At 46.0% G+C, this 27,764-nt stretch overlaps 1 protein-coding gene across 2 annotated transcripts in view; it reads right to left on the reverse strand.

Moving 5' to 3' along the window:
- The window catches only part of AVIL (advillin), a 316,912-nt gene that overhangs the window by 157,476 nt on the left and 131,672 nt on the right, over nt 1–27,764 (reverse strand). For both annotated transcript variants that reach the window (XM_078688810.1, XM_078688800.1), the window contains exons 4-5: nt 2,843–3,039; nt 1,740–1,848 (exon numbers count right to left, since the gene is read on the reverse strand). In XM_078688810.1, the coding sequence (XP_078544936.1) occupies nt 1,740–1,848; nt 2,843–3,039 (306 nt within the window). The remainder of the gene's footprint in view (nt 1–1,739; nt 1,849–2,842; nt 3,040–27,764) is intronic.

Consider the following 27,764-nt stretch of genomic DNA (forward strand, 5'->3'; position numbering starts at 1 on the left):
CCTGACAGACCCAAGAATAAAGGGAAACTGGTGATCTGTCAGAGATGTTTTATCTTTAACTTGTCCCCCTGGTCTTCTACATATTCAAAGTGCTCCCAACACTGTGGTCGAGCCCACCCCGACTTAGAGGCGTCGGGGTAACCCGATGATGAAGCATGACACCACTAGGGTATGTAAGGGTAACTAAACAAAAGGGAATTGCTTCCCTGCTCACCTTATGGTGAAGTGACACACCTAGCCTCACACTTAATTCTTCACATCCCCCCATTTAAAAGGGCACCCTCTAGTGACCACCTCATGGTCAGTTGGAGTAACTTATTGTGACTTTAAGATTGTACTTGGGAGGTATTACTATGACCCAGGATCCTCTTAACCCTCCATGCATTGAGATATTGTCTCAGCAGCCTTATTGTGTACACATCTGTTTTGTTACCACCATTTTGGCAACATTGGCAAGTAACAGTTTACACAGACATTCACCTATCCTACTGAAAACATCAATCTTTTCATCCTTATGGTGACTGCAGAAGATGATTATTTTCTATTTATAAACAGTAGAGGCATCTTGGTGTATACTTGTCTTCATAGGGTAGCTTTCAGCTTTATACCACTTTCTCCCGAAGAGAACTGTGCATGTACATTATGATAACACAAATAAGGAGATCTTTTTGTAGAGACACACATACCTATTTTCTGTCAACAGCGATTTTTAAATCCATAAAACCAGAGAGTATTGCAACTTTTGAATAAGAATATAGCCTTAGAGCCTGACGTAGCGGGCTCAATCGGCCATTAAATGTCTGCTCTAGCGTTCAAGGCCCAAGCTGAAGGTGAGGGCCTTAAACAAGGGAGTGGGCCTTTAACAAGTAAGTGGGCCCTTAATGGCGAGTAGAACCCGCTAATGAGGGCTCTAAGGCTATTTGAACATTCCACCCCTAGAGGGCAGAATGTTCTAATTTTAAAACAAAGGCCTCACGAAGCCTGAGGGGTTGAATTTCCCTCGGGTTCTGTGAGGCAACATTGGAATGATGATGTTCCGGGTTTCTACCGGCCATTAGAATCCTGGAGCACCGCACTGTCTTCAATGGAGCTCTCAACATTCCAATGTTCTCATGATCTTTAGACCAATAGTATAAGGATTTAAGCATTACTCATGTATGCTTACTGTGTTTGGAGCCCATATTAAAATTGTGAAATTAATCTATTGATTTCAGTCCACTCCCGTCCACATAGTTCTGCATGAGAATCAAGAAGGAAGATTGGTTGGTAGCTGCTCCGGGCTGAGCTGTCACCATTGAAAATGTTTCAACCTCTGTCTTCCACCATGATCCTGCTGCAGGTATGTGCTGCAGAAACATTTATGACCCTACTACCACGATTACAAGTGGTCTCTGTTTGCACTGGTGTCACGGATATGAGTGGGGCAGAGTTTTTCACACCTCTCATAGTTTTCCACAGGAACATATCGACACCTCATACTTGCTAATATTTACTGTGTAAAAAGACCAGGTCAGTTGGCACTGACCCGGCAATATAGCATGAACAGACTGCAGTGTGCTAGATAACATTGCAATTCCAAACCAACATCTAACTGTTCATGAAGTTGTGCTGTTTTTGTAGGAACTGGTTCTAGATATCCCAATCTTCAGTTTGTATTTATTGAATTTTGCATATTTGCTTTAAAATACTGAATCTATTTGTTTTATTGGATGTGAATACAGATTTGGCGGGGCACTTACCTCCTTTGCAGACACACTCCTCTTCCCTTTCACATGTAGGAGCCTCTTGACATTGTATATGTTGGTTTCTACATGCTTCATCCCCGAGGCAACACCTCCCTTTTTATAGCTGGAAGTGCAGAGAGCGTGCAGAGGAGATGAATTATCAAAAGGGACAATGTTTGGGAAAATAGCGTGCAAAATCTGCTTCCAAAATACATAACTATTATTGCATGCAAATTAGCGTCCCCATCGCAGACAACCTCATCTGACACCTGATTTGTAACGTTGTTAACCCTGTCTGGATTCAATGCACAAATGTCTACTGTTCCTACGGCTCAGCCTCAAGTCCCCATACTTTTCAACGCAAATTCAAAGCACCCGATGGTTGAAATTTATGCCAACATCAGTCTACACTCAGCATTTTCAGTACCAACCCGCCACCTGCCATAGGCGTGACCTGCCAACCACCGTCTTTTTTACTACCCTAATCTTCACCATAGTAAACTAGCGGACACCTGCTTACTCACTCACAAGAAATCTTCAGTAAAGAAGTGCACCCAATTGATTTGTGCCTATTCCCTCACTTTGACTACCCTTGGTCCTTCAGTTGTGTACGGTGAGCTCACTATTCAGGTACTGGCAGAACGACTCCAGACTCAGCTCTTGTCAAAACTTCCCTCCCAGGTTTACATTACACTCCCCTTCCACTGGAAGTCTCCTCTTCTCATTCATTCACAGAGATCCCTCTATCACCACCTTCTAATATTCAACTACCCACAGCCACATCATATGCAAGTGCACACATTGAGCCATGAGATTATCAGTACACAGGCACTTTTTTTGAAGCCTGAATTACCACAAAGAATACATGTGTACAAATGGATGCCTCAGTGCACTGATACACCAGTTCATCTATAGGCTAAATTGACCTTCAGGTTTTTAGGCTGAATGAACCCCCACCCTCCTACAAAGACTGAATACATTCTTCTACTGTAGGAAACCAAGTCGTCCAAGGACAGTCTAAATTCACCATTTGTTTAGAGAATGTTCAAGCACCATGGCCTTTCACCACATCCTTGTCTCTCTTTCCCTAATCATAATGCTCAATCAATTAGTCTTACATGATGCCTTGCTTAAAGTAACCTTTGAAGGATTCGGACTCGTAGCCCTGCACCTCCCGGTGCTGTATGGGACTGCCTCCCAGATAGTCATCCAGTTGGGTGGTGTAGATGGCTGCTGAGCCCTGCTCGTCCTGAGTCGAGTCGTTGCCGATCCAGTAGTGTATGTCGTAGGAAAGCATGTTCCCAGATTTCCGGGTCTGCACATGGATATTAATGGAGGGAAAGAGAGAAAGCCTATTTGGTTATGAGTGTCAAACTAAGTCTCTCCATAAACAATGCATTATACCAATGAAAAAAAAAAGTTCTTATAGATTTATCATAAGAGTAGCAACAAGCTTGGTTTTATGCTTCTCAAGGTGGAGCCAAGTGGATCTGTTAAAAGCAAATCCTTAAGCCTGGGCGAAGGAACCTTTTATTTTTGTACCAAAAGACCATTCAGTATATGTTATGCGTATGCACTACAGTTAGTTGGTCAATATTTGTTTACCTTTCTATTTTTGTTGGGTTTGTATTTTTATTGTTTTAAAGGCAATAATAATATCAAGGTATCAAAGGATAATGCACCACCTAACCATCACTATATCGTAAGTTCACCTAAATTACAAATAAAATGAGTTTTTAATGGATTCAAAGACATTCAGATTGAGGGTAAATTATCAATATTAATATGATTTGTGCTCACCCCCGTAGGAGATGTGGTTTCTGTGATCTATAGCAACCCACAAAGACACCCCAAGATTTCTAATAGTTTCTTCATACTTGATAGAGAATTTTGTATATGTACACTATTAGCGATAAAAAAGAATTGACTTGGGGGGGGGCTTTTTATAGAAAAGCTACAAGGAATCTGGGATCGGATAGCGCACTCAGATGAGAGGTGTTTATTTTTTTTTGTGGTTTTCTACAGGTTCCCAAGCATTTTGCAGACCGGTGGTTAAGGCTGCCACTTTAGGCTCACTTTCTGGTACTTACATTAGATTTTATAGAACATCCTACGTATTATTTGTTAACATGACACATTTTCTTCTGTTTACCTTAATGATGCTTTGGGAATCATTTAAAATGCTCTACAATACTTTGGGAGGGATCTCTGCATGATTTTGATGTGATAAGTTAAGGTGTCTAGCGGAAAGATGCGGCATTTGCTGATTTTCACTATTTTTGTACTAGTTTGACATAAAAGTACTAGCAATGCCTGTAACAATACGGACCAGGTAACAACCTCACTGGTAGTCCAGGTGATGATTTATTTCGACCTGAACTATAGGAATGCCATTTCTCTGGTGATAAAGGTATAAGTGACCCTGATGAAGCAAGTTTTCGCATATTACGCGACTTGCTTAAATCATGAACCTCGAATAACTTATAATCCTGTAATACAACTGTATGTTTTACTAATTTCCTTTATTTTGGATATGCATGTATCTTAGTGATGCTTGCCTATGTGTTTTACTAATACGAATAACCCTTGTCTTAATATGGCCACCGCTTGGGAATTCTCTACTGCGCATGCGTTAGTCACACTCACGTGACGTGACGTAGTTGCAGTTCTGGTGGGAAAATGTGCGCATGCGTATTAGCCTCTAAAATGGCTGTCTGAAAACTCACATGGTGAAGCTTGCGCAGATGCTCTCATGTTATTGTTTGTTGCACTAATTCATAATAGCATAGAATATTTTTATGGTAAGAAATATAAGGTAGCTACTCATGATATGTAGTAAAATCATTTATTTCTATGTTTTAATTTGTTTTTGCTTACTTTTCATGTACCGCGGTATTGAGGGTCTGATGCACGGCTCAAGACTCCATATTAAGAGGATAGTCTGCGCATGCCCAAACTCTAGCTGTGGCATTGACAAGATGCCAACTGAAGGTCCCTGCCAAGACGTGCCTGGGAAGATGCACCTTCACCCAGCCGGAGAAACAGAATTTGTACTGCATTTGCAACAATTGTATACTCTGCTATTGTATTCTGTAGAATAGGTCATGGGAACCCCAAATCTGCTAGGCGGTTCCATAAAATGCAAATACGAGCTGGTAGAAGTTTGTTCTGATTGGTGTGTTGACCTTTCCTACTTGGGGACCAATCGAAATTGGGGATTCTGACACTTGCAACATTTGGGGGGTGGTACACTGACCCGAAAACAGTATAACTAGCCTAGGTTTAGCTAGAGAATTTGTCCGATTTGTCTGAATAGCTGACCTGTCACTGACCCAACGCACTCAATAGGTGACTGAATACAGAGCGCTGCGGAGCACTCTGTCCGAATTTGACCATAGACTTTAAAGGTTTTACTAAACCTTAAGTGCTGGCGAAGCACTTTGCTGGGGAGTTCGCTAACCCAATCGGGGTTCTGACTGATAGCCGCAGAGAGGGTGGAGCGCAGGCGTTGCTTCCGAACTGCGGGTGCTGGTCGTGCCTTGGTGGTCCTGTCCTGATCCTAATCTGGTTTACCTGTCCTGTCCTGGGGTGTCCAATCTGCACCTGCTGTCCCATAGATGACTGTCCTTCCTTGGGGTATTTCCTGTCCTTGACTGATCCGTGGCCAGGGTTGGTCTGCACACCTTTCTAGGTAAATATAGTGTGAAAACTCTATACTGCACCTTCTATGTTTCCTGTCTTTGCTTTAATAAAGACATTTCTTGCATATGTTAATTTTCCATGCTTTCCGCAACCTATTATAAAAGTCATACAGTATATTTTTCTTAGCATGTTCCTATGTTTCCCTACCTTTTAGAACACATTCTCTCCATGCTGTTTCTGAATCAAAACTGTGGTATATAAATTTCTCCTGAAATCTGATTTTACGTGAAGATGCTAGAACTATAGCGTGTTCCATTTTTCCCCCTCCTATAGATGTATAGGATTTCCAATCCTTACCTTGCAGTATTTTCCCAAACCAGTAAAGTCTAGTTCGTGATTAGTAGATCGCATGGTTATAACTTTCTTATAGACTCATAAATGGTTGCCCTGACACTGTTTCTCTATGGTTATGTTCTTTTCGTTATCTTGATTATTGATTGCCTTTTAACTGTAAACTTGGTGATTTCCGAATCTGATTCCTAGATAAACTTTTAAAACTTCCCAGTTGTCTGTGATCATTTAATGCAAAATAGAAATAAGTTGGGTTGTGTATTTTGCCTGCCTTTCCTTTTACAGCTAGCTCCCTGATCCATTGTGGATCTTAGGTACCCGTAACAGTGGATTGGTAAGTCGGGTACAATAGAAATAAGTAAGAAGGAACCAGGGTTGCTGGTAGTAGAGTTGTTAGGTCACCCGATTAATGTATATGATAAATTTGGAAGAATATGGGCCTGATACGTGTATGGTGAAAATTATTGGCCGGGTGGCCTGCGATCTCTATCAGTAATTTTCTGGTAGCAGAGGTATGGTTAGGGACTAGTTAAAGTTAGGTAGGACTAGTTAAGCTAGATAAGTTGGATGCTGCTAAAATTTTATGATAATATTTTTTGCTGCTACGACGGTAAACAGTTTGTGTGAATTGATCACTCACGTGAAATGTTTGCTTTGAAAAATTATGAAATGTTTTAAATTGTTTTTCTTATTATTATACTGATATATGTATTAACCCACTCGTTAGTAAAGTGTTTATATGTTTGTTGGGAATCCCCGGGGAATTGAATAGCGAGTGGTGAAGAGAATCCACTTCGCAGTTGAGGTCACTGGCCTAAGGAAGGTTAGTGCAGGTTAGGCAGAACTGGAAGCACTAACTAGGGTTTTCTGAATGTATGTTTGAATAAATTATAGCGACGAGATCACTGGCAAAACTTCCATTGTGAGAAAAACCTAGTAAGGATCACACCGGAAGGAGTAGCAGGTTCATCGGAGCTTGGGTAATAGCAAAGGGGTTCGCTGGTGAAACTTTAGACTTAGTATATATCCCGGGAAGAAGTGGATAAGTCAAAAGAAGTAGCAGGTTCCCTAATGCTTGCGTGAAGGGTAGGCAGAAGAGGTCTATCCGTAGTGTTTGAAAAGTAAATGGAAGTAGTTTACTTGCAGTGAGACAAATCTTTGCTGTCTAGACACTTGGGTACAGTGGCGAATGTGTATTCGTTGTTAAATAACAAAGCACTTGCACTTTTAGAGAAGAAATTAAGTTTCCGTTACCTTGTGAGGGAGGGAGTCAGTTGCGGAGCTGCTCTGACGTCACTCTGTGCCGCGCTGGGATTGGTAGACGCAGCCGGTGTGTAGCGGCGCTGGAATTGTAAAGGAGGGGTGAGTGCCGAAGCGTGAGAACCTGTCTCGCGAAAGGCCGCGCACCCATTGGTCGAGATTATTTGAAACCGTGCACTTCATTGGTTGCACGAAAGTAAAAAACGCACTTGGATTGGAAGTAATTTGTAAACAGAGTCACTAGCAGAAATCGTATGTGGCACTCGTATAGACCGCATACTAGACCTGATCCACGATATTTAGGGTTTGAGAACGATCAGTGGAAAGGGCATAAAACCGACATTATGTACGGAAATAAGAGAAAATTATCCCTTGTAAATAAGGTGAAGAATTATTTCAAAAAGGACAAGCCGATTAAAACCAGAGAAGGTGTTGTCATTCCACCACCTAATACTCCCGCATCATTCATGATGTTTGATAAAGGGAACCACTCGTGTGTATGGTTAGAAAACTGGGCGGAATACACCAAGGATGACGGAATTTTGGCTTTTCCGTTAGAGGGTACATTCAATGGCAGAATTCTATTTAATTTGAGAACCCGAATGAATGACTTACATCCCAGCTTTAGAGGAATGGGAGATCGAAGCTTTTGAGAGAGACAAGCCCCGAATGGATAAAGGGTTAACAAAATTTTATCCAAATCTAAAACAAGAGACCCGTGATAAAAAATGAAACAGTGGAGACAGAATATGATCGTAGAAGGGTTGTTTCCAATGATGCCAATGGGTGGTCCTCCTGCAGGAGAGAAGAGAACAGAAAAATTCAAACATTGGGTGCCCATGGGGGAGTCGGATGATGAATTATTAGATGACATGTTTATGAGAAGTCCGCCTCCTTATAATGAAGGACACCGACCCTCTAGTGAAGGGGATAATTCTCGGAGACCTCCTCCCCGGGAAGAGGCCAGATCAGTAAGTGTAGGAGAGAGTTGTCAAATAGGGTTTGGGACCTCTAGGTGCTAGAGATAGCTGTCAAAGAGCACCATTTTGTGGGGAGTCAAGATATTCGAGAGAAAGAGATTTCTGCTCTAGACCTCCCTACGAGGGTGAGGCAAGGCCTTCCACGTCAGGAGTTCCTTTCTCAAGACCCCCGTCTGAGGAAGAACCAAGATCCCTTGGCACATGAAGTCTGTTCCCAAAACCTAATTACGGTGAAGGACCAAGTGAGACACATCCCACTGCCCCGAGTTATGCCCCAACTTTGACCCCGCAGGTATTACATGATAATTCTTTAGACAGGATATTGGAGGACAGGGAACGAGAGGCTTTAGCTAAGCAAAGAGCCGAAATAATTCAGAAAATCTCCCAGTTAAATACAAGCCCTGAAGCCTTAACAATCCCGGTAACTATTGGACCAGTGGTTCCGCTGTATGGGGATAGACAGGGAAGTCCGAAAACTCCAGTTATTACTCCAGTTGTAGCACAGCCAAGACCGGAGCCCTTAATTGTGGATGACCAGACCAGTGAATGCGAGTCCGAGGTCTCGCTAATGGATCTGCCCATTAGGGGTGCAGGGAAAAGGTTACAGAAAAGACATAATCCTTTTAACACGAGGGAGATTCAAATGGAATCGACTTCGGGTACCAAGAGTGTCACATTGGTGACTCCTGAAGAAATTGAAAGGTGGAGTCGAGAGTTAGAAAAACAAACTCCTCAGTCGAAACCTTTAGATATTTTCAAGCTTAGAATAGAAATGGAAGAGCTAATGGCAGGAAATGTAGGTTTAGACAGATTAAATACCTATTCTGAAGAAGAGTTGCTGTTTATTGGAAAAAGTTTTACCCGAAACACCAGAGTGCTCCATGAAAAATTAACAGACACTGCAGCTAGTAAGGGAATCGATATTTCAAAATCAAAGCCACTGCAGAAACCCTATAGAGCTGATTTTTCAGACAAAGATCTGGAAAATATGAATGTGTCAGGGAAAAAGGTGCAGGTTAAAGAATTATTGACAGTGTTGCAAAAATGGGGAGACGTAGAGAAGTGGAAAGCCAGGTGGGCAAAGAAGAAAGATGAGGCCAGATCTAAACAAACGACTTCCGAGTTCGTTCTAAAAGAAGCTGACGAGATGGCAGATAAGAAAAAGGCACTCAAGGAGAAGGTCATGTGGGCACAAGTGAAGCTAGCAGAACAACAGGAAAAGCAGTTGAATAAGATGAATAAGAATACCCAAAATCAAGGCTCTGGGGGTGGAGGGAAGCCCAAGGTAAAAATGAGCAGAGAAGAAGCTAAAAAGAAATTTCCCTGCCACCAGTACGGAGAAATCGGGCACTGGAGAGACGAGTGTCCATATTTACAGCATGATAATACCCAAACCCCTGATTTAACTCCACAGACGCAGAATGAAAAACCAAGAAAGACTCAGCATCAGGTAAAGGCAAGTCAATTGCCCCGAGCGCCAAAACCAAATTATAAGGGAAAATCACCACAGGGTGATGACATAGAGATCTGGGGAGGCAATGAGAATAGAAATGCAGCAACTTCGCAGTTTTTGTTGAATGATACTTTTTTCTGTAACGACCAATACTGACGGGGCCTGAGAGGGGAGGACAAGGAGTGTGTTCTTGGCGCTTCCTTGCGGGTAGACCAGTCAGGGCCATACATTGAAGGAAAGGTTGATGGAAATGATGTCACCTTTCTATTGGACACTGGTGCTACCCGTTCTACTGTGAGAACAGCGGACGTTCCGAACCTATCCCTCTCGGGAGAAGCAATCCAAGTATTGGGTGTATCTAATCAATTGATTAGTATCCCAGTTACCGAGCCCATGGAGATCACAATAGGGAATTTCAAAGAAATGCATAGATTTGTAGTTTGTGATGCCAGTCCAGTAAACTTACTAGGACGTGATTTGTTGTGCAAAATGAACTGCACCATCTTTTGCACACCAAAGGGCGTCGAAATTCAAACCCCAGACGAGGATGGCATATACAAATTAATGTTAATTAGACCAGACTCAGAAATTAAACAAATGACTATACAGGACTTACCTGAAGAACTCCAAAAGACAGTGAAACCAGAAGTATGGGACTTTACAGGAAAGGATGTAGGATTAATGGCAAATGTAGACCCAATACAAATAGCCATGAAAGAAAATGCAGTTTATCCTAATACCAAGCCATACAAAATGAGTGCAGAAGTGAGAGCAGGAGTTGCCATTGAAATAAAAAGACTGCTAGAAGCAAACATCATACAAAAAGTGATGAGTAGCCCATGTAACTCACCCATAATTGGAATCAAGAAACCTAGTGGCAAGTACAGGGTAGTGCAGGACCTGAGAAAGGTAAACAAAATAGTGGTTCCTTGTTGTCCTATAGTTCCAAACCCAGCAGTGATCCTATATCAGATTCCTTGGGATGCTGAGTGGTTTACAGTGATAGACCTATGTCATGCATTCTTTTCGATCCCATTGCATCCAGATAGAAAATTTATTTTCTCATTTGCTTTTGACAGTCACGTGTACGTTTGGAATAGGGTCCCCCAAGGGTACACCGAAAGTCCCTCTATTTTTAATCAGATTTTGAAAAAGTGCCTTGAATCTTTAGTGTTACCTGGAAATTCTGTCTTGGTGCAATATATAGATGACCTTTTGGTAGCATCTAAAAGTCATAGAGGTTGTGTTGTTGACACCATTGCTTTACTGAATCACCTAGGTGAAAAAGGACATAAAGTGTCCCCTGACAAATTGCAGTTCTGTACAAAATCCGTGAAATATCTGGGGCACCAGATAGAAAAAGGCATCAGAAAAGTCACTTCTGAGAGAGTCAGAATAATTCGGAACATGCAGTTACCACGTACTCAGAAAGAAATCAGAATGTTCCTTGGAGTGGTAGGTTACTGCAGGCAATGGATTGTGGGATTTGCAGTCCTAGCAAAACCTTTGATAAAAATGACAAAGAAAGGAGCAAAGGACCCAGTGGAATGGGATAATGAGGGCATGACAGCATTCACTAAATTACGAGAATGTCTGTGTACAGCACCTGCTTTAGCAATGCCTGACTATTCTAAAGAATTTGCACTATTTTGTGACACACGAGATAATTGTGCACTGTCAGTCTTAACACAGGAGCATGGTCTGACTAGACGTCCAGTGGCATATTTTTCTGCCACTTTGGATCCAGTGGCTGCTGGATTACCCGGATGTCTGAAAGCAGTAGCTGCAACTTGCACGATTCTAGAACAGAGTGAATCTATTGTCATGGGACATCCGGTAACTGTGTATGTTCCACATGCAGTTGTAATTTTACTGACCCGAACTAAGACCCAGTATCTCACCCCTAGTTGGCTGACTAAATACGAGAGGATTCTCGTGGGTGCTGCAAATGTGGTTATTACTCTGTGTAATATCCTGAACCCAGCTACCCTGCTCCCTGACTCAATGATTATGGAAGCCGAGGGAGAGGATGAACATGACTGCATAGATCTGACAGAATTCAGTACTAAACCTCGCCCAGACATTAAAAAAGTACCTTTGCCTGTAGAAGATGAGGAGCTGTTTGTGGATGGCTCATGTATGAGACACGAACTTGTAGGCCTAAGCGCTGCTTATGCTGTAGTTACTATAGACGCCATTAAAGAAGCTTCCTGTTTATATGGAGTAAAGTCTGCACAAGTAGCCGAATTGATTGCATTGATAAGAGCCTGTAAAATTGGGAAAACCAAAAGAATAACAGTATATACTGACAGTCAGTACTGTTACGGAGTTGTGCATGACTTCGGCCAATTGTGGCTACAGAGGGAGTTTCTGACTTCTTCAGGTACTCCCATTAGAAATGGGAAAGTTGTACAAGATTTACTGGAAGCAATCCAATTACCAAAAGAATTGGCAGTGGTCAAATGCGCTGCTCATAAATCTGGCATTGACCATGTAACTTTGGGAAATAACTTTGCTGATGAAGTGGCCAAACATTGTGCCAGAAATCGCATGTCTGTGAATGTTAAACTGGGGGGACCTGAAAACAGCTGCCAACTTATGGTGATAGAAGAGGTGCCTACCTGGGAAGAGTTGAGAGATTGGCAGCATGCGGTGCCAGAAAAAGAGAAAGAAAAATGGAAGAAACTTGGTTGTCGACCGAGAAGTGAGGATGGTGTCATTGTGGGCCCAAATGGTATGCCTGTGTTGCCTAGACATCGGCTTGCTTCTATGGCCAGACTGATACATGGAAATTCACACACTGGTAGGGATGCCATGGTTCTGGTTTTCCAACAAACATGGTACAATCCGAAGTTCAGGAAGGTAGCAGAGTCACTCTGCCAGAGGTGCTTAACATGTCAGGAGTTTAACGCTGGGAAAAGGAGTGTAGTCGAATTGGGAAAAATTGGAAAATCAGGAGGTCCCTTTGTAAGAATACAGATTGATTTCATCACCATGCCTCGCTGTGAGGGAATGAGATATGTCCTTGTCATTGTCTGCCTGTTTTCAAAATGGGTGGAGGCCTACCCTGCCAAAAAGAGTGACGCCATAACTGTAGCTAAATTGTTACTACGAGAATTAATACCTAGGTTCGGGGTTCCAGTCACTATTGAATCAGATAGAGGCGGACATTTTCAGAATGAGATAATTGAGCAACTCTGTAAAGCATTCAAGATCACACAGGTGCTACACTGTGCATATCGTCCAGAGGCTTCTGGAGTAGTGGAGCAAATAAATGCACTATAAAATCAAGGTTAGGGAAAATGTGTGACTCTACGGGCATGAACTGGATAAATGCTTTACCTCTTGTTCTGATGGGACTTAGAAGTATTCCAGATCGGAAAACAGGCCTGAGCCCTCATGAGATCCTGATGGGAAGAGTGATGAGACAAGCATGGGTACCAGGACATAAACTGCTAAACATTTCTGATGATTTGGTACTTGAGTACTGCAAGCAACTGGGTGACCAAGTGCGTTCTATCTCTCGCCAGATTGGGGAAGCCGCCGTCGCCAATCCAACAACTCCAGTCCACAAATTGGTTCCTGGCGACTGGGTTAGACTCAAGAAACATACTCGTTCGAGTTGCCTTGCACCGAGGTGGGGAAAACAACGCCAAATAATACTGGTGACCACGACAGCGGTGAAGTGTGCCGGCGTTCCAAAGTGGATCTATGCCAGCCATACACAGAAGGTGATTCCAGACGAGAAAACTGACGCTGAAGGTTGTACAGCTGAGGGGTCTGCAGCAGTTGGTCCTGAAGTAGCTGATGACGAGCAACCGAGCACCAGTCAAGATGATTGGATACCCATAATCGACCTGACTAATGACCCAATCAGAACAAGAAGTCAAACCTATGCAGATAGAGAGTGGGATAGAGAGGAAGAGATAGGCACAGGCGAAGATCCTCAGATTATTGAGATTCACGTCAAGTCTGAGGAAGAAGGGGGGAGGAGCCAAGCTCGCGTCCGAGATGGCCGCGCTTTAGCTCGGCTCCGTCTACTTTCCTGTTCGAAACATAAATCCTGCCTTTATCCTGCCCCGGGAAGACAATTTCTGCTACGCTGTGGATCTGCGGCGATCTTTAGGCACTTACCGTCTGTTCCGGTTGTCTCTGGGTGCCGTGGTTCCGGAGCTGTGCCTTCGCTCGCTTCGGGGCCTCTGGAGCGGACTGGCCTGAGTCTCCTCGGCGGCGCCCGGACGGGGCGCTACGCTATGGCCGGCCTTTGATGGCGCAGTGGGCTCGGCCGACGAGGCGGTTGTGCAGAGAGGCCGGTTGCGGCTTTCTGGCCTGATCAGGCGGTCCTGCGGCCTGGGGTGGAGGCGCTGCCTTCCGTTGACGGGGCTGACCGTAGATGTGGCTTGTCCCCCCCCTTTGTTCTCCGGTCCGGCCATTTTGAGTGCCTCCGCCCGGACTCGGAGAACGGGGCCGGTGGCATTGGGGGGCCTGCGATCCTCCTTCTTCTGGTGGCCCCCCTTCTTGCTCTGGACGTGCCTCTGCTGGTGGTTGGCTGAATTCTGTTTGCCCTGCTGCGGCCCGGGCCGGGGTCGAGGATCGCTGCGACCCCGCCGGGCTTCCAAAATGGCGGCCGACCCTGTATATCTCAGCCGGGCCGAGATGGGCGGCGGTGGTCCACGATGTGGCACAGAAGCCGGATACTGTAAAGGTGTTCCTACACTTGCCGACGTCCTCGCCGCCCTGCGCTCCTGGGGTGCTCCTGTGGCCGCACCCGCTGATAACCTGGAGGAGGCTCGTTTCGCTGGGCCGTTTGAGCCCCCCCTGGCGTGTGCGGCTACGTCGCTACTGGGTGCGGCTGGAATTATCCTGGAAATTATGGACCCGGTGGCTGCCGTTTCTGCGGATATGCGGAGTTCCGCTGCCCTCCATCGTGATGTGTCCTCTCCTGGGCTGTGGGTCGGTAGGCCGGGTCCTGTCCGGACCGGACTCGGTGGTTCTTCCTGTGCTTCATCTCCTCGAATGGCCGACCGTAGATCCTGTGCTGACGCTGGGTCGGCTTTCCTCAGATCATCTTCGGAACTGTGCCTGCATTGTGTACAATGGTTTCTGGCTGTTCCGGATCATCCAAGTGGTACACGAAACATCTTCTGCGGATTGAAGTTTGACCTCCCTGTTCTCTGCCTCCTGTTCCTCATGGTCTGGTTCTTCGTGAGGCGGACTGCCACAGATTTGGAAAAACAAGGACAGGGATGAGACGATCTTGCCTTTGTGGACTGGTGTTTTGTAATGGTTGGATGAGCGGCTGGTAACGGTATGACCTTGTCGGATTCTTGTCGTATTCCTGTAATGTGTCCTTAGAATCTTTGTCTTCCCGTGGGCACTGCTGTTTCGGACGGGAGGGTGGGAGCCTATGATTCTGTTTTATGGCCCTCTCCCGTGTTCTTTCCTCCCTTATTCCTTCTTTTCCCTTTTTTTGTCTTTATGGTTCAATCTTGCTTTAGCTCTTCTATATTTCGGGTTCTGATTAGGGCGACAGGCACGCTGCTGGGGGGTAGGCCATAGCCTTCTGCAGGGGTGCAGGGTGGGCTTGTGGGGTGGGGGGGGGTCTGTCATTTCTTTGGGGTTTTTCTCCCCTCATTTTCTTATTCTTTGGTTCTATGGCTCTTGTGTGTCCTCTTTTTCGGGGCGCGGTCTCAGCATATGTCCCCCTGGGTGGGTTATTTTTGTTGCACTAGCCGTTTGGTCTTACTGTGACTTGGGCTCACTACGTAATTTTGCTCCGGTTACTACTGGTTCTGTATACCGATTTGTGGTTCCCGATCTCGTTTGCCATGGGGCGCGTGCTTGAGGTGGCGTTCTTCCTTTCCCCTTTTGTCCCCTTCTCCCTCTTTTTCTTTCCTTCCTCCCCCCTCTCGTGGGGGGGTTTTTTCCTTATTCTTTGGGTTGTGTGACGGAGGGCTTTATTTGATAAGCTTTTTTCGATTCTGTTTGATATGATATGTTCTTGTTGTGGTGGGTGGGCGCTGAACGGCGGTTGCCACTGTTTTTCTGGCGGGACTTCTATTCTGCCTTTATCGATATGTGTTTGTCATTATTGCGTTATCCTGTATCTTCCAACGCGGCTTGTTCGCGGCCCACCCCGGCCCTCCGAGACTTCCTACCTGTTATTATTCTGTCATTCCCGTTTCTATATTAGAAAATCAACCTTCACGTATCCTGCCCCTGCTGGTTGCTATATGGCTTTTAGCCCTTATTTCCTGTATGCTTTGTTGTGATATTCTGTATGCGTTTCGGTGCTGTTGACTCTGTTTCTTATTTGTGGTGGCCGGCCCGCTGGGTTGTAGGCCCGTATTTGTGAGCCTTCTCTGTACAATAAAGGTTTAAAAAAAAAAAAAAAAAAAAAGTCTGAGGAAGAAGAAGGTAAGACAGGGACAGAACAAGTGATCGACACACCTCCACAAACTCCTGAAATCGAAAAGGGACAGACCAGAATTAGTGAAAAGGTTCAAGCAGAAGAAAATCAAGGGATCGACGTGCTTGAACAGGATCAGATAGAACTAGAAGAACGTGTTCAGGACACAGAAACAGAGACGCTCGAAAGTCAAAATCAGAATGCACCTGAACAAGGCCAGCTTAGTAACCAGGCAGAAGAAATAGAAGAAAGACCTGGAACTAGTCAGACAGGAAGGGAAGAATCAGAAGTGCCACAAACAAACGAAAATAAAAGAGCATTAGAAGAAAGCCAAATCACAGTGCCAACTAAAAGACTCAAGAAAAAGAAACATATCGAACCAAGATATATTAAGAGACTGAGACTGAGAATAAAAACAGTAGAGGAGAAACTTGCAGAAAGAAGGAAAAGTCCTCGTATTGCAGAGCAAGTTGGAGAAAGTTCACAAAGGAGGAGTGACCGAATAAAAAGACTGAACGAAAAATACCAAGATCCTGAATGGACATATTTAGTGTTAGAGGAATTCGAAGATCTTGATATTACTGACGAAAGTGACGAAGAACAGACAGCTGATTATTCTGCCGAGGAAGACGAACTAACCTGAAGTTGTGCAGGGTAAGCTACCTGTGCAAAGTTACAAAGAGGGGTTGAGAAATCTTCTTCTGAACGAAAATGTCTGATTCAAATGTGAATGGAAGGCCTAGATGCAGTTGTTGCAAAACATGCTGCAGAGTATGTATATGTAGCATTGCTATAGTATTGATAATTTGGATAGGACTAACAGTTTTCATTCCTTATATGGTGAGCAAAAATACTAAAATTTACCCTACTCAGACTGTGACCACTGACACTGAAGAACTGACAACACGAAGTGTAGAAAGACGTGAAAAAGCACTCAGACAAACAAAACGAGACTTAGAAGCATCAGATGAGGAAGGACTACATTATCATGGATTTAAAAACCAGACACAGTTAAATGTTTTCGCTAATCTTTTAGTGCACTATGTAGAAACTATGGAAATAGAAGACTGCTATGTCTGCATGAAGCTACCTACTTCTGTAGCTGAAAGCGTGACTTATCATCACCTACCTTTGACCTATGGAATTTCCTGTAGCATTTTAGCTAGTTTATTTTACAAAAGAGGACCGTTACAGTACTATTACTCTAACTCAGACGTGATATTTTCTGAACTTCCCATACGTGGAAATCTGAATCCTGTGCATACTAAAAGTGACGTTACACGTTATATGGGAGAATACTTTCTGACTATAGGTACCATAGACTTAAATGAAGCACACAGAGATAACTTGACCTGTTCATTACATGAACAAGAAAAAATGTTTTTAAACATGGCAGAGAAAAGAAGAGAGAGTTTCTAAAGAAAGGCAAATGATAAAAGACAGAAAACTCCTAAATGGGCTGAAAACATGGAAAGCACCTCAAATGGTGGGAGTGGTCCTGCTTTGTTGCTGGATTTCGAAAGGAAAGGGAAACTCTGTCTTCACCGCGAGAAGACTAGTTATTATAATAACATTTTCATTGGTTCCAGTCAATGTGAGCACAATTACAAGGTAATTGGAGGATGGGGTTTCAAAAATGGGTCAGAACCTGTGTTTCCCGGAATTTATTATATATGTGGAAACAAGGCTTATTTCAAATTGCCGGATCACTGGTATGGAAGCTGCTACTTTGGCATTGTCTTCCCGAAAATATACCATGTGAAGGAAATTGCTGGAAGCAATGAAAACACTAATGGCTTAGTGCGTAGTAAAAGAGAAAGCGTAGGTGAAATAATGGGTAGTATTTTTAGTGCACTGATACCTGGAGTGGGAGTGGTTCTGAACACACACAGAATTTGCAAATTATCCACAATAGTGGATGTGTTGTCTACTGACACAGCTCATGGATTCCTGCTGGTCAATACCGAAATGGTTGCGATCAGATCAATGGCTTTGCAGAACAGACTTGCGCTTGATACCTTATTAGCAAAAGAGGGCGGAGTCTGCCGGATGTTGAAAGCGCAACATTGTTGCACTTACATACCGGACAAAAGTGTACAAATTAAAAAGTACGTAAAGAACATTACAAATTTGGAAAAGGAACTCAAACCACTGGAGGTTGATAGTGCCTGGAAGAGACTTACTGATGGTCTCTCCGCTATAGGTCATTGGTTTGCTAATTTAGGTAAAGGTTTATTGTTTAAGGTACTGATGCCAATTGGAGTGATAGGTTTCATCATCTTTCTCATATTTGTCTGTTGCAAATGCCGCAAACACACAAAGAAATACGCTGTGAATAAGAGAGGTGTGAAATGGAGTGTGGATGAACTTGAATTAGAAGACTTGAATAATCAGATTTACAAAAGGGTGAAAAATTCTCACCCTAACAAAGATGTGAAAGAGAAATTGAATAGGATGTTGGAAGAAATAGAAATGCACAAAGTGTGAGAAAAGTTGGCATCTGGTTCCATTAGTTTGTGATGATAGTAAATATCATCAAAGAGGGGATTGATGAAGCAAGTTTTCGCATATTACGCGACTTGCTTAAATCATGAACCTCGAATAACTTATAATCCTGTAATACAACTGTATGTTTTACTAATTTCCTTTATTTTGGATATGCATGTATCTTAGTGATGCTTGCCTATGTGTTTTACTAATACGAATAACCCTTGTCTTAATATGGCCGCCGCTTGGGAATTCTCTACTGCGCATGCGTTAGTCACACTCACGTGACGTGACGTAGTTACAGTTCTGGTGGGAAAATGTGCGCATGCGTATTAGCCTCTAAAATGGCTGTCTGAAAACTCACATGGTGAAGCTTGCGCAGATGCTCTCGTGTTATTGTTTGTTGCACTAATTCATAATAGCATAGAATATTTTTATGGTGAGAAATATAAGGTGGCTACTCATGATATGTAGTAAAATCATTTATTTCTATGTTTTAATTTGTTTTCGCTTACTTTTCATGTACCGCGGTATTGAGGGTCTGATGCACGGCTCAAGACTCCATATTAAGAGGATAGTCTGCGCATGCCCAAACTCTAGCTGTGGCATTGACAAGATGCCAACTGAAGGTCCCTGCCAAGACGTGCCTGGGAAGATGCACCTTCACCCAGCCGGAGAAACAGAATTTGTACTGCATTTGCAACAATTGTATACTCTGCTATTGTATTCTGTAGAATAGGTCATGGGAACCCCAAATCTGCTAGGCGGTTCCATAAAATGCAAATACGAGCTGGTAGAAGTTTGTTCTGATTGGTGTGTTGACCTTTCCTACTTGGGGACCAATCGAAATTGGGGATTCTGACACTTGCAACATTTGGGGGGTGGTACACTGACCCGAAAACAGTATAACTAGCCTAGGTTTAGCTAGAGAATTTGTCCAATTTGTCTGAATAGCTGACCTGTCACTGACCCAACGCACTCAATAGGTGACTGAATACAGAGCGCTGCGGAGCACTCTGTCCGAATTTGACCATAGACTTTAAAGGTTTTACTAAACCTTAAGTGCTGGCGAAGCACTTTGCTGGGGAGTTCGCTAACCCAATCGGGGTTCTGACTGATAGCCGCAGAGAGGGTGGAGCGCAGGCGTTGCTTCCGAACTGCGGGTGCTGGTCGTGCCTTGGTGGTCCTGTCCTGATCCTAATCTGGTTTACCTGTCCTGTCCTGGGGTGTCCAATCTGCACCTGCTGTCCCATAGATGACTGTCCTTCCTTGGGGTATTTCCTGTCCTTGACTGATCCGTGGCCAGGGTTGGTCTGCACACCTTTCTAGGTAAATATAGTGCGAAAACTCTATACTGCACCTTCTATTTTTCCTGTCTTTGCTTTAATAAAGACATTTCTTGCATATGTTAATTTTCCATGCTTTCCGCAACCTATTATAAAAGTCATACAGTATATTTTTCTTAGCATGTTCCTATGTTTCCCTACCTTTTAGAACACATTCTCTCCATGCTGTTTCTGAATCATAACTGTGGTATATAAATTTCTCCTGAAATCTGATTTTACGTGAAGATGCTAGAACTATAGCGTGTTCCATTTTTCCCCCTCCTATAGATGTATAGGATTTCCAATCCTTACCTTGCAGTATTTTCCCAAACCAGTAAAGTCTAGTTCGTGATTAGTAGATCGCATGGTTATAACTTTCTTATAGACTCATAAATGGTTGCCCTGACACTGTTTCTCTATGGTTATGTTCTTTTCGTTATCTTGATTATTGATTGCCTTTTAACTGTAAACTTGGTGATTTCCGAATCTGATTCCTAGATAAACTTTTAAAACTTCCCAGTTGTCTGTGATCATTTAATGCAAAATAGAAATAAGTTGGGTTGTGTATTTTGCCTGCCTTTCCTTTTACAGCTCGCTCCCTGATCCATTGTGGATCTTAGGTACCCGTAACAGTGGATTGGTAAGTTGGGTACAATAGAAATAAGTAAGAAGGAACCAGGGTTGCTGGTAGTAGAGTTGTTAGGTCACCCGATTAATGTATATGATAAATTTGGAAGAATATGGGCCTGGTACGTGTATGGTGAAAATTATTGGCCGGGTGGCCTGCGATCTCTATCAACCCTTTATAAAAATGATGCAGCTTAACTAAATTTGGTAGTCTTTTGGAGACCATCTGTACTCTCTCAACATAATTCCTTGCATTGCAGCTAATTCTTTTTAAAGGTCAATGTTGTCACCTCATTCTTGGGACAAAACGCACATTTTTATGGGAGCCGCAATTTTTGGCCTTATAATTTCAGATTTTCTATAAAGGAACAAATTAAGATCGTCCTTCTAGGCTTTATTGACTGTTTCATCGATCCTGCAGAAGAGGCAGTCATTTTTCTTTTTTCCAACCAAAACTGTGAAATAGAATGTCATATGTCTTGAGGGTTCAATTGCACAAAATAAAGTTCCAGAAATTACTGAAAATATAGATTGTTAAATGCTTAAAGCAGAATCAGGAATGTATATAGGGCTATTTTTTACTCCAAGCCACACATTTTGGACAACGGAGCACTATATCAATTTGTGTCATTCATTCACTCCTTAGGTCGAGGTTGACCATTACTCGTCTCCTCTCGTTCTCCTGTGGAACCAAATACACCAGTAGAAGGATGGTACCCTGGTTAACGCTACTGGGGTCCAAAGCACCTGCCCTGGTAAAAGGTTGCACAAGTGTACAGTGAGATGCTGGCTATTTTCCGTGCTTCCTTCGAGGGGGCTTGGTCATTTGAAATAAAATCTAGGCTTCTGTGTCCAACAAGGGCTTGACACCAAACAGTTGCATAAGGTTGATTGCACAGTGCCTTGAGGTGAATGGCTTCTTGGAGTGCCACAAAGCATTTACCACTACTGTTGGACTTGGGCCTTAGGGCAGGTTCACCCCTAATCTTTTTGCTTTTGTTTGTGACCCAGTGTTAGTGATTTTTGGGTCTCTGCGCACTTTTTCCCTGTGTCCCAGAGTAAAGTGCGTGCGTGTAGTATGGCTGGGCTGCCCTCCCATAGGAATGCATGGAGAATGTGTGTGTCCATGTTAGTTCCTGATGTGTGGGGAGTGCAGGCTCGAGTTTGGTATGTATGAACTCGTGAGAATGAATGCTGCGCAATGGTATGTGCGGCTTGTATGTGTCTAGTTGGGAAGTACTACTTCTGGACATTGATGTATGTGTGCAGTGAGGATGCTGGAGGGTGATTGGCTGGAGCTGGCTGGCATGCCAGGCTCCAGGAAGTCTGGATGGGTCTGCCCGGTGGTGAGTGTGAGATCAGCATGAGTGATGTGTGGGAGGAGTGCACCTGGGTCCTGGATGGGCTGGGTTTTTCCCCACACAATGCTGGCTCCGCCCCCCTGTGGTGTGTCTAACGACCCGGGCCTCCCCAGTGAATGAAAGGGGTGGTTGGGCCATCAAGGGTACTCCCCAGCCAGCTGCAACTGGTTTCCCCCCACCCTGCACCCTGAAGACAAAGGATTTCGCTGTATAAAAATGGGGCTGTGTCCCTACAGAAATGGTTCTACTTTTGGATCCTTGCCAGAGGGGGCTGTTGCTGCTGCTGGGGCCAGGAGGACCGCCACTTGGCTTGTCTCCCTGCCTGGAGACCCAGTGTGCTGGCTCTGGCCCTGCCTTGCCCCCCTGCCTGCCTCCAGACCCTGCTGGAGCCTTTGCTTTGCTCTTAGCGCTTGGGAGCGCTTATTTGCCCACTAGCGCTGTGGAGCGCTTTTCCTTTTACTCCTAGCGCTGAAGAGCGCTTTATTTTACCCCTAAGCGCTGGGTGCGCTGTATTTTGATTCTAGCGCTTTGGAGCGCTTTGCCAGGCCGAGCGAGTGCCCACCTCGCTTTATATTTAATTTGACGCCGGTGCCCACCCGGCATTGCCCCGTTTTCCTTGTTAATTTGAGTGGCTGCCCACGCCGCATTTGCCCGTGTATTCACCGCCGCAAGTCCCGGAGCCGTGGAAACTGTTGCCGGGCCGCTGCCTACTGCGACCCGAAAGTCCCGCCTCCTGACCCCCAGGGCCGCGCTGCCATTGGCGGCCCCAGCGGAAGTCAGGCGGAGGGCAGCGAGACGAAGTCAGGCGGGAGACGCAGGAAGCGGCCTGCAGCGTCTCTGCGAGGCTCCCGAGTGAAGGGGGAGCCCTGCCCGCGGCCCCTGCAGCGCCGCCCAGAGAGGAGGAGCGCGAGAGGAGCCGTCCTGCCGCCCCAGGAGACCCGGTGAGTGAGAGGCAGCTGCATTGTGTGCAGAGCGGCCCCGGTTGGCAGCGGGTCGCTCCGCAGGAGAGAGGGGGCATTATTTGATTCTGAGTCCCCCGTGAGGGACTCCAACGAGAGGGGCCATTCTTTGTTCTTTGAGCCCGAGGGGCTCCAGCCGCAGTTTCCTTTTGCCTTGAGCGGCCCCAGTGGCAGAGGGCCGCTCCAACGAGCGACGAGGCATTTTCTTGGTTGGAGCCACGAGGGCTCCAGAGGCCTCACCATTCCCGAGCCTGCGAGGCTCGAGGCGCCCACTTTGATTTAGAGCCCAGAGAGGCTCTGGGGGCAATTTGTGATTTACGAGCCAGAGAGGCTCCTGAGCCCTTTCATTGTTAAAGAGCGCTGAAGCTCTTTAGTGCCAGCATATTTGTTTTGTGAGCCCTGAGAGGCTCGAGTGCCCATTCCTTGTTCCTGAGCCCACGAGGCTCCAACGTTGGCCTAGCTGTGATTTACAACTGTCCAGCACTTAGTGGACAGTTGCTACGTTTAGGCTTTGTTCTGTGCTGCCTGTGCAGCCTCCCCTGACATTGAGACTCAGGGCATTTCAGCCCCTTGCGAGGCCAGTTGGCCTGAGGGACAATTCTAGTGTTGTGCTACATGCACCCTGCGCAATTTATGAGTTACTTGCTTATTTGATTTCTGCGCAAATGTTATACCTGCACCTCTGAATGTGTTTTAATGTTTCAGGTGCAATTGTCTATGTTATTCCCCTTTGCTAAAAGTGACCTGCTTAGAGGAATGTTTGTTTACCTTTGCTAAAAGTGACCTGCTTAGGTAATTGTTTGTTTTATCCCCTTTGCTAAAAGTGACCTGCTTAGAGGATTGTTTGATATTACCTTTGCTAAATGTGACCTGCTTAGGTAATTGTTTATGCTTTTATTCCCCTTCGCTAAAAGTGACCTGCTTAGAGGAATATTGATGGTGTATTGCCTGTGCTAAATGTGACCTGCTTAGGTGATTATTTTAGGTTTCCTTCCCTTTGCTAAATGTGACTTGCTTAGGTGATAGGTTTTCCTTCCATAGGTCCTGATGATAAGGTCCTAGTTCCCTGCGTGATTTCCCTACAGTGTTTAGGGTGGCGTAGGAGGTATTTACCCTTTACCCGTAGTTACTGGTTGTATGCTACATGTAACCATTTTATGTGCTAAGTGTTATACCTACAAGTATTATTTCTAAAAAGTGCATACCCCTGACGGTGGTCCAGGTGGCCCTGTCCTGTACATAATCCCTTGTAAATCTTGCCCGTGCCTGTTGGCACATTGTAAAGTGTGTGTGTTATCTAATGTGTTTTTATTATTATAATACAAAGGCTATTTTTGATATAACCTTGTGTGGAGTTTCCTTTGTGGTGGGCCTAGGGTGTTGTCGCTGGGGTGCGCGCGCAAACGCTTTACACATCGCCTCTGAGATTAGCCTTGCTGCTCGCGTCACGTTACCTAGAGGGTGAGCAGGGGTTGTCTTGGTGTGTGACTCCCTTGCCCTGACCTTGGAAGTGGTGGTCTCTGACTGACGTTGGCGCGAGCCTTGGCCAGCCAGAGATCCCGTTTCTAACATTGGTGGCTAGCGGTGCGGATTGGACTTGCGTTTGCGCTGTACCACAGTGGCGACAGGCCACACTTCAAAACTCTGCAATTTTAGATAACCACATTTTGGGGATTATTGTTTTTTAGGGAAGATCAGTATTGCTTCTCCTGAAAGGTGTCATTTTGTAATTTCTGTCCAGTACATTTGTTCCCCGCCCTGCTTCCAGAGTTTGGTACCTGTGTCTTTATGGTCAGGTTGAGAAATCAGGGGTGGTAGAAACTGCCTTACCGGTCCGAGGGGAGGGTGTGTGTGAATGAGTGGTGTGTTACACTGGACAGAGGAGTGCAAGTTCTCTGAGATAGGAATCTTGCTGAATTTTTGTAATTGTGTACTCCTGTGTAAGCTCAGACCCCCAGGTTCCCCGTGTCTAACTCTTCTTGAGAACGTCCGCCAAAATGGAGCCTGCTTTTGATCTCTGTTGTCTTTTTAGGTACAGTAGGTCAGAGCTGGTCAGATTCTGTGAAGAGGGAGGCATGGAGGTGAGTGAGTCGGATACTCAGTCCCAGCTTAGGGACAGCCTGATCCAATGGCAAAAGGGTCAGTGGGATCTTGAGCACAGTGAGAGAGATAGGGCCCGGGCCGCATGCCATGAGGGTGGTGAGTCTGTGGAGAGCCCTGAAGAATGTGAGTTGTATGATGATGACAGTGGATGGATATCAGCAGATAGTGAGGACCCCATAGATAGGGAGTCCCTTGCTGGGTCCAGTGTCAGTACCAGCGCCCCATCCCTTTCCCTGTCCCCAGAGGAGTGGTTGGATAGGAAGGAAGAGAGGGCCTTGTTCAGGGAGAGTAGGTTATCCCCTGAGTGTAATTGTAATTGTCTGGATTCCCCAGGGAGGGTGGAGTCCAGTGGTGGCAGCTTTTTAAGTATAAGTGTAGACAGTCCCATTCTCAGTTCCCCGAGTATGGTGCCTGTTTCCCCAGAAGAGGAGTTAAGGTTGAGATTCAGGAATCTTAGGAGACTGCCTCACCAGGATTGGGAGGAGTATTCCGATGAGTGTGAGGATGCACTGATTGATTGGTTACGGGTTCACGGGGAACCTGAGTATTATAAGCTGTTCAACCTAGTTGTCAGGGAGCAGCTGCTCAATTGTTCTGCGAAAGAGTTGCGCCAACACCTGTTAGGGTGTGGATTGATTAAGCCTTGTGAGCTTGCAAGGGAAGCAGAGCGCTGGGACAGTGCGAGAGGTTCTTTAGAGTCACTAGTGAGTGATTCCAACAATAGTGGGTCAGGTGTCTTCCAGCCCAGTGTGGTGGAGGAGGGTGAGAGTAGCCCAGCTAGGTCCCTGGTTAGTGAGAAGGGTGTAGGGGCTGACTGCCTGTCTCAGTGGAGCGGGAGTGAGTGTGTGACCGAGAGTCCCCAGACGCCCGAAGCCCTGTCACAGAGCCTGGATGGTTTCTTTAGGGAACACCAGGAAGGGAACCTAGACTTGCCTGTTAGTTCACTTGAGGGAGATCTCCTAGTGGGTAGAGGACCTGGAGCATCTGTAAGCGGAGCTTCTATGGTTCTAGAGTCTGGCAGTACCGCTCCAGTAGGGAGGGTACAGGAGTCCAGTACAAGGAGTGATTGGGGGATAGGATGTGAGTCCCCAGAAGTCCTGGAGTGCCAGGCATTGGTTCCACCAAAGGTTCTAGACCGGAGGTTGGAAGGCCAGGTTCAGGATCCGCCTGACCTGAAGGGTGGGACTACTGTAATCAGTGTCCTGACCAGTTCTTTTTCCAGAGGTTCCGCCCCGGTTGGGAGGGAGCAGGACTCTGGAAGGGGGTGCAGAGGATGGGAGAGCCCACCTCTGACCCCGGTGCAACCTGAGGGGTTAAACCCTAGGTTGGGAGAATTGTGTTTTGAGGGGACCCCTCGCAGGAGGAGGAGGAACCCTAGAAGAAGAGGTAAGGGGAGGAGAGCCTTCCCTGAGACTCCTGGTCCACCTAAGGTTGTAGACCCTAGGTTGGAGAACCAGTGGCAGTCTAGCCCTGTCTTACAGACAGGAAGAGTGGAGCATGGCTATTATGTGCCAGGGGTTACTACCCCCCACTTTGTGGGTAGGCAGGATCCAGTGGTACCTGGATGGCCTAGGGCCTGGTCCTCGCCGAGGGCAGCTGGAGAGTACCAGTGGGGTACCCCAGTTAGTCCCTACAGTAGTTTTAGAAGGAACCCTAGGGGTTCACCGTGGCGTAAAACAGGAGGGTGTCCCTGCAGTTGTGGGCCCGCGTCCTTGTTTTATCGCCCCAAGCAGGGAAGCCCATCACGGTGGTGATTGGTCTGCCCTGCGTTTTGGCTGGAAGGGGGTTGTGTTGGACTTGGGCCTTAGGGCAGGTTCACCCCTAATCTTTTTGCTTTTGTTTGTGACCCAGTGTCAGTGATTTTTGGGTCTCTGCGCACTTTTTCCCTGTGTCCCAGAGTAAAGTGCGTGCATGTAGTATGGCTGGCCTGCCCTCCCATAGGAATGCATGGAGAATGTGTGTGTCCATGTTAGTTCCTGATGTGTGGGGAGTGCAGGCTCGAGTTTGGTATGTATGAACTCGTGAGAATGAATGCTGCGCAATGGTATGTGCGGCTTGTATGTGTCTAGTTGGGAAGTACTACTTCTGGACATTGATGTATGTGTGCAGTGAGGATGCTGGAAGGTGATTGGCTGGAGCTGGCTGGCATGCCAGGCTCCAGGAAGTCTGGATGGGTCTGCCCGGTGGTGAGTGTGAGATCAGCATGAGTGATGTGTGGGAGGAGTGCACCTGGGTCCTGGATGGGCTGGGTTTTTCCCCACACAATGCTGGCTCCGCCCCCCTGTGGTGTGTCTAACGACCCAAGCCTCCCCAGTGAATGAAAGGGGTGGTTGGGCCATCAAGGGTACTCCCCAGCCAGCTGCAACTGGTTTCCCCCCCACCCTGCACCCTGAAGACAAAGGATTTCGCTGTATAAAAATGGGGCTGTGTCCCCACAGAAATGGTTCTACTTTTGGATCCTTGCCAGAGGGGGCTGTTGCTGCTGCTGGGGCCAGGAGGACCGCCACTTGGCTTGTCTCCCTGCCTGGAGACCCAGTGTGCTGGCTCTGGCCCTGCCTTGCCCCCCTGCCTGCCTCCAGACCCTGCTGGAGCCTTTGCTTTGCTCTTAGCGCTTGGGAGCGCTTATTTGCCCACTAGCGCTGTGGAGCGCTTTTCCTTTTACTCCTAGCGCTGAAGAGCGCTTTATTTTACCCCTAAGCGCTGGGTGCGCTGTATTTTGATTCTAGCGCTTTGGAGCGCTTTGCCAGGCCAAGCGAGTGCCCACCTCGCTTTATATTTAATTTGACGCCGGTGCCCACCCGGCATTGCCCCGTTTTCCTTGTTAATTTGAGCGGCTGCCCACGCCGCATTTGCCCGTGTATTCACCGCCGCAAGTCCCGGAGCCGTGGAAACTGTTGCCGGGCCGCTGCCTACTGCGACCCGGAAGTCCCGCCTCCTGACCCCCAGGGCCGCGCTGCCATTGGCGGCCCCAGCGGAAGTCAGGCGGAGGGCAGCGAGACGAAGTCAGGCGGGAGACGCAGGAAGCGGCCTGCAGCGTCTCTGCGAGGCTCCCGAGTGAAGGGGGAGCCCCGCCCGCGGCCCCT

Source organism: Lissotriton helveticus, chromosome 1_1, assembly GCF_964261635.1.
Source record: "Lissotriton helveticus chromosome 1_1, aLisHel1.1, whole genome shotgun sequence".
NCBI classification, from domain to species: domain Eukaryota; kingdom Metazoa; phylum Chordata; class Amphibia; order Caudata; family Salamandridae; genus Lissotriton; species Lissotriton helveticus.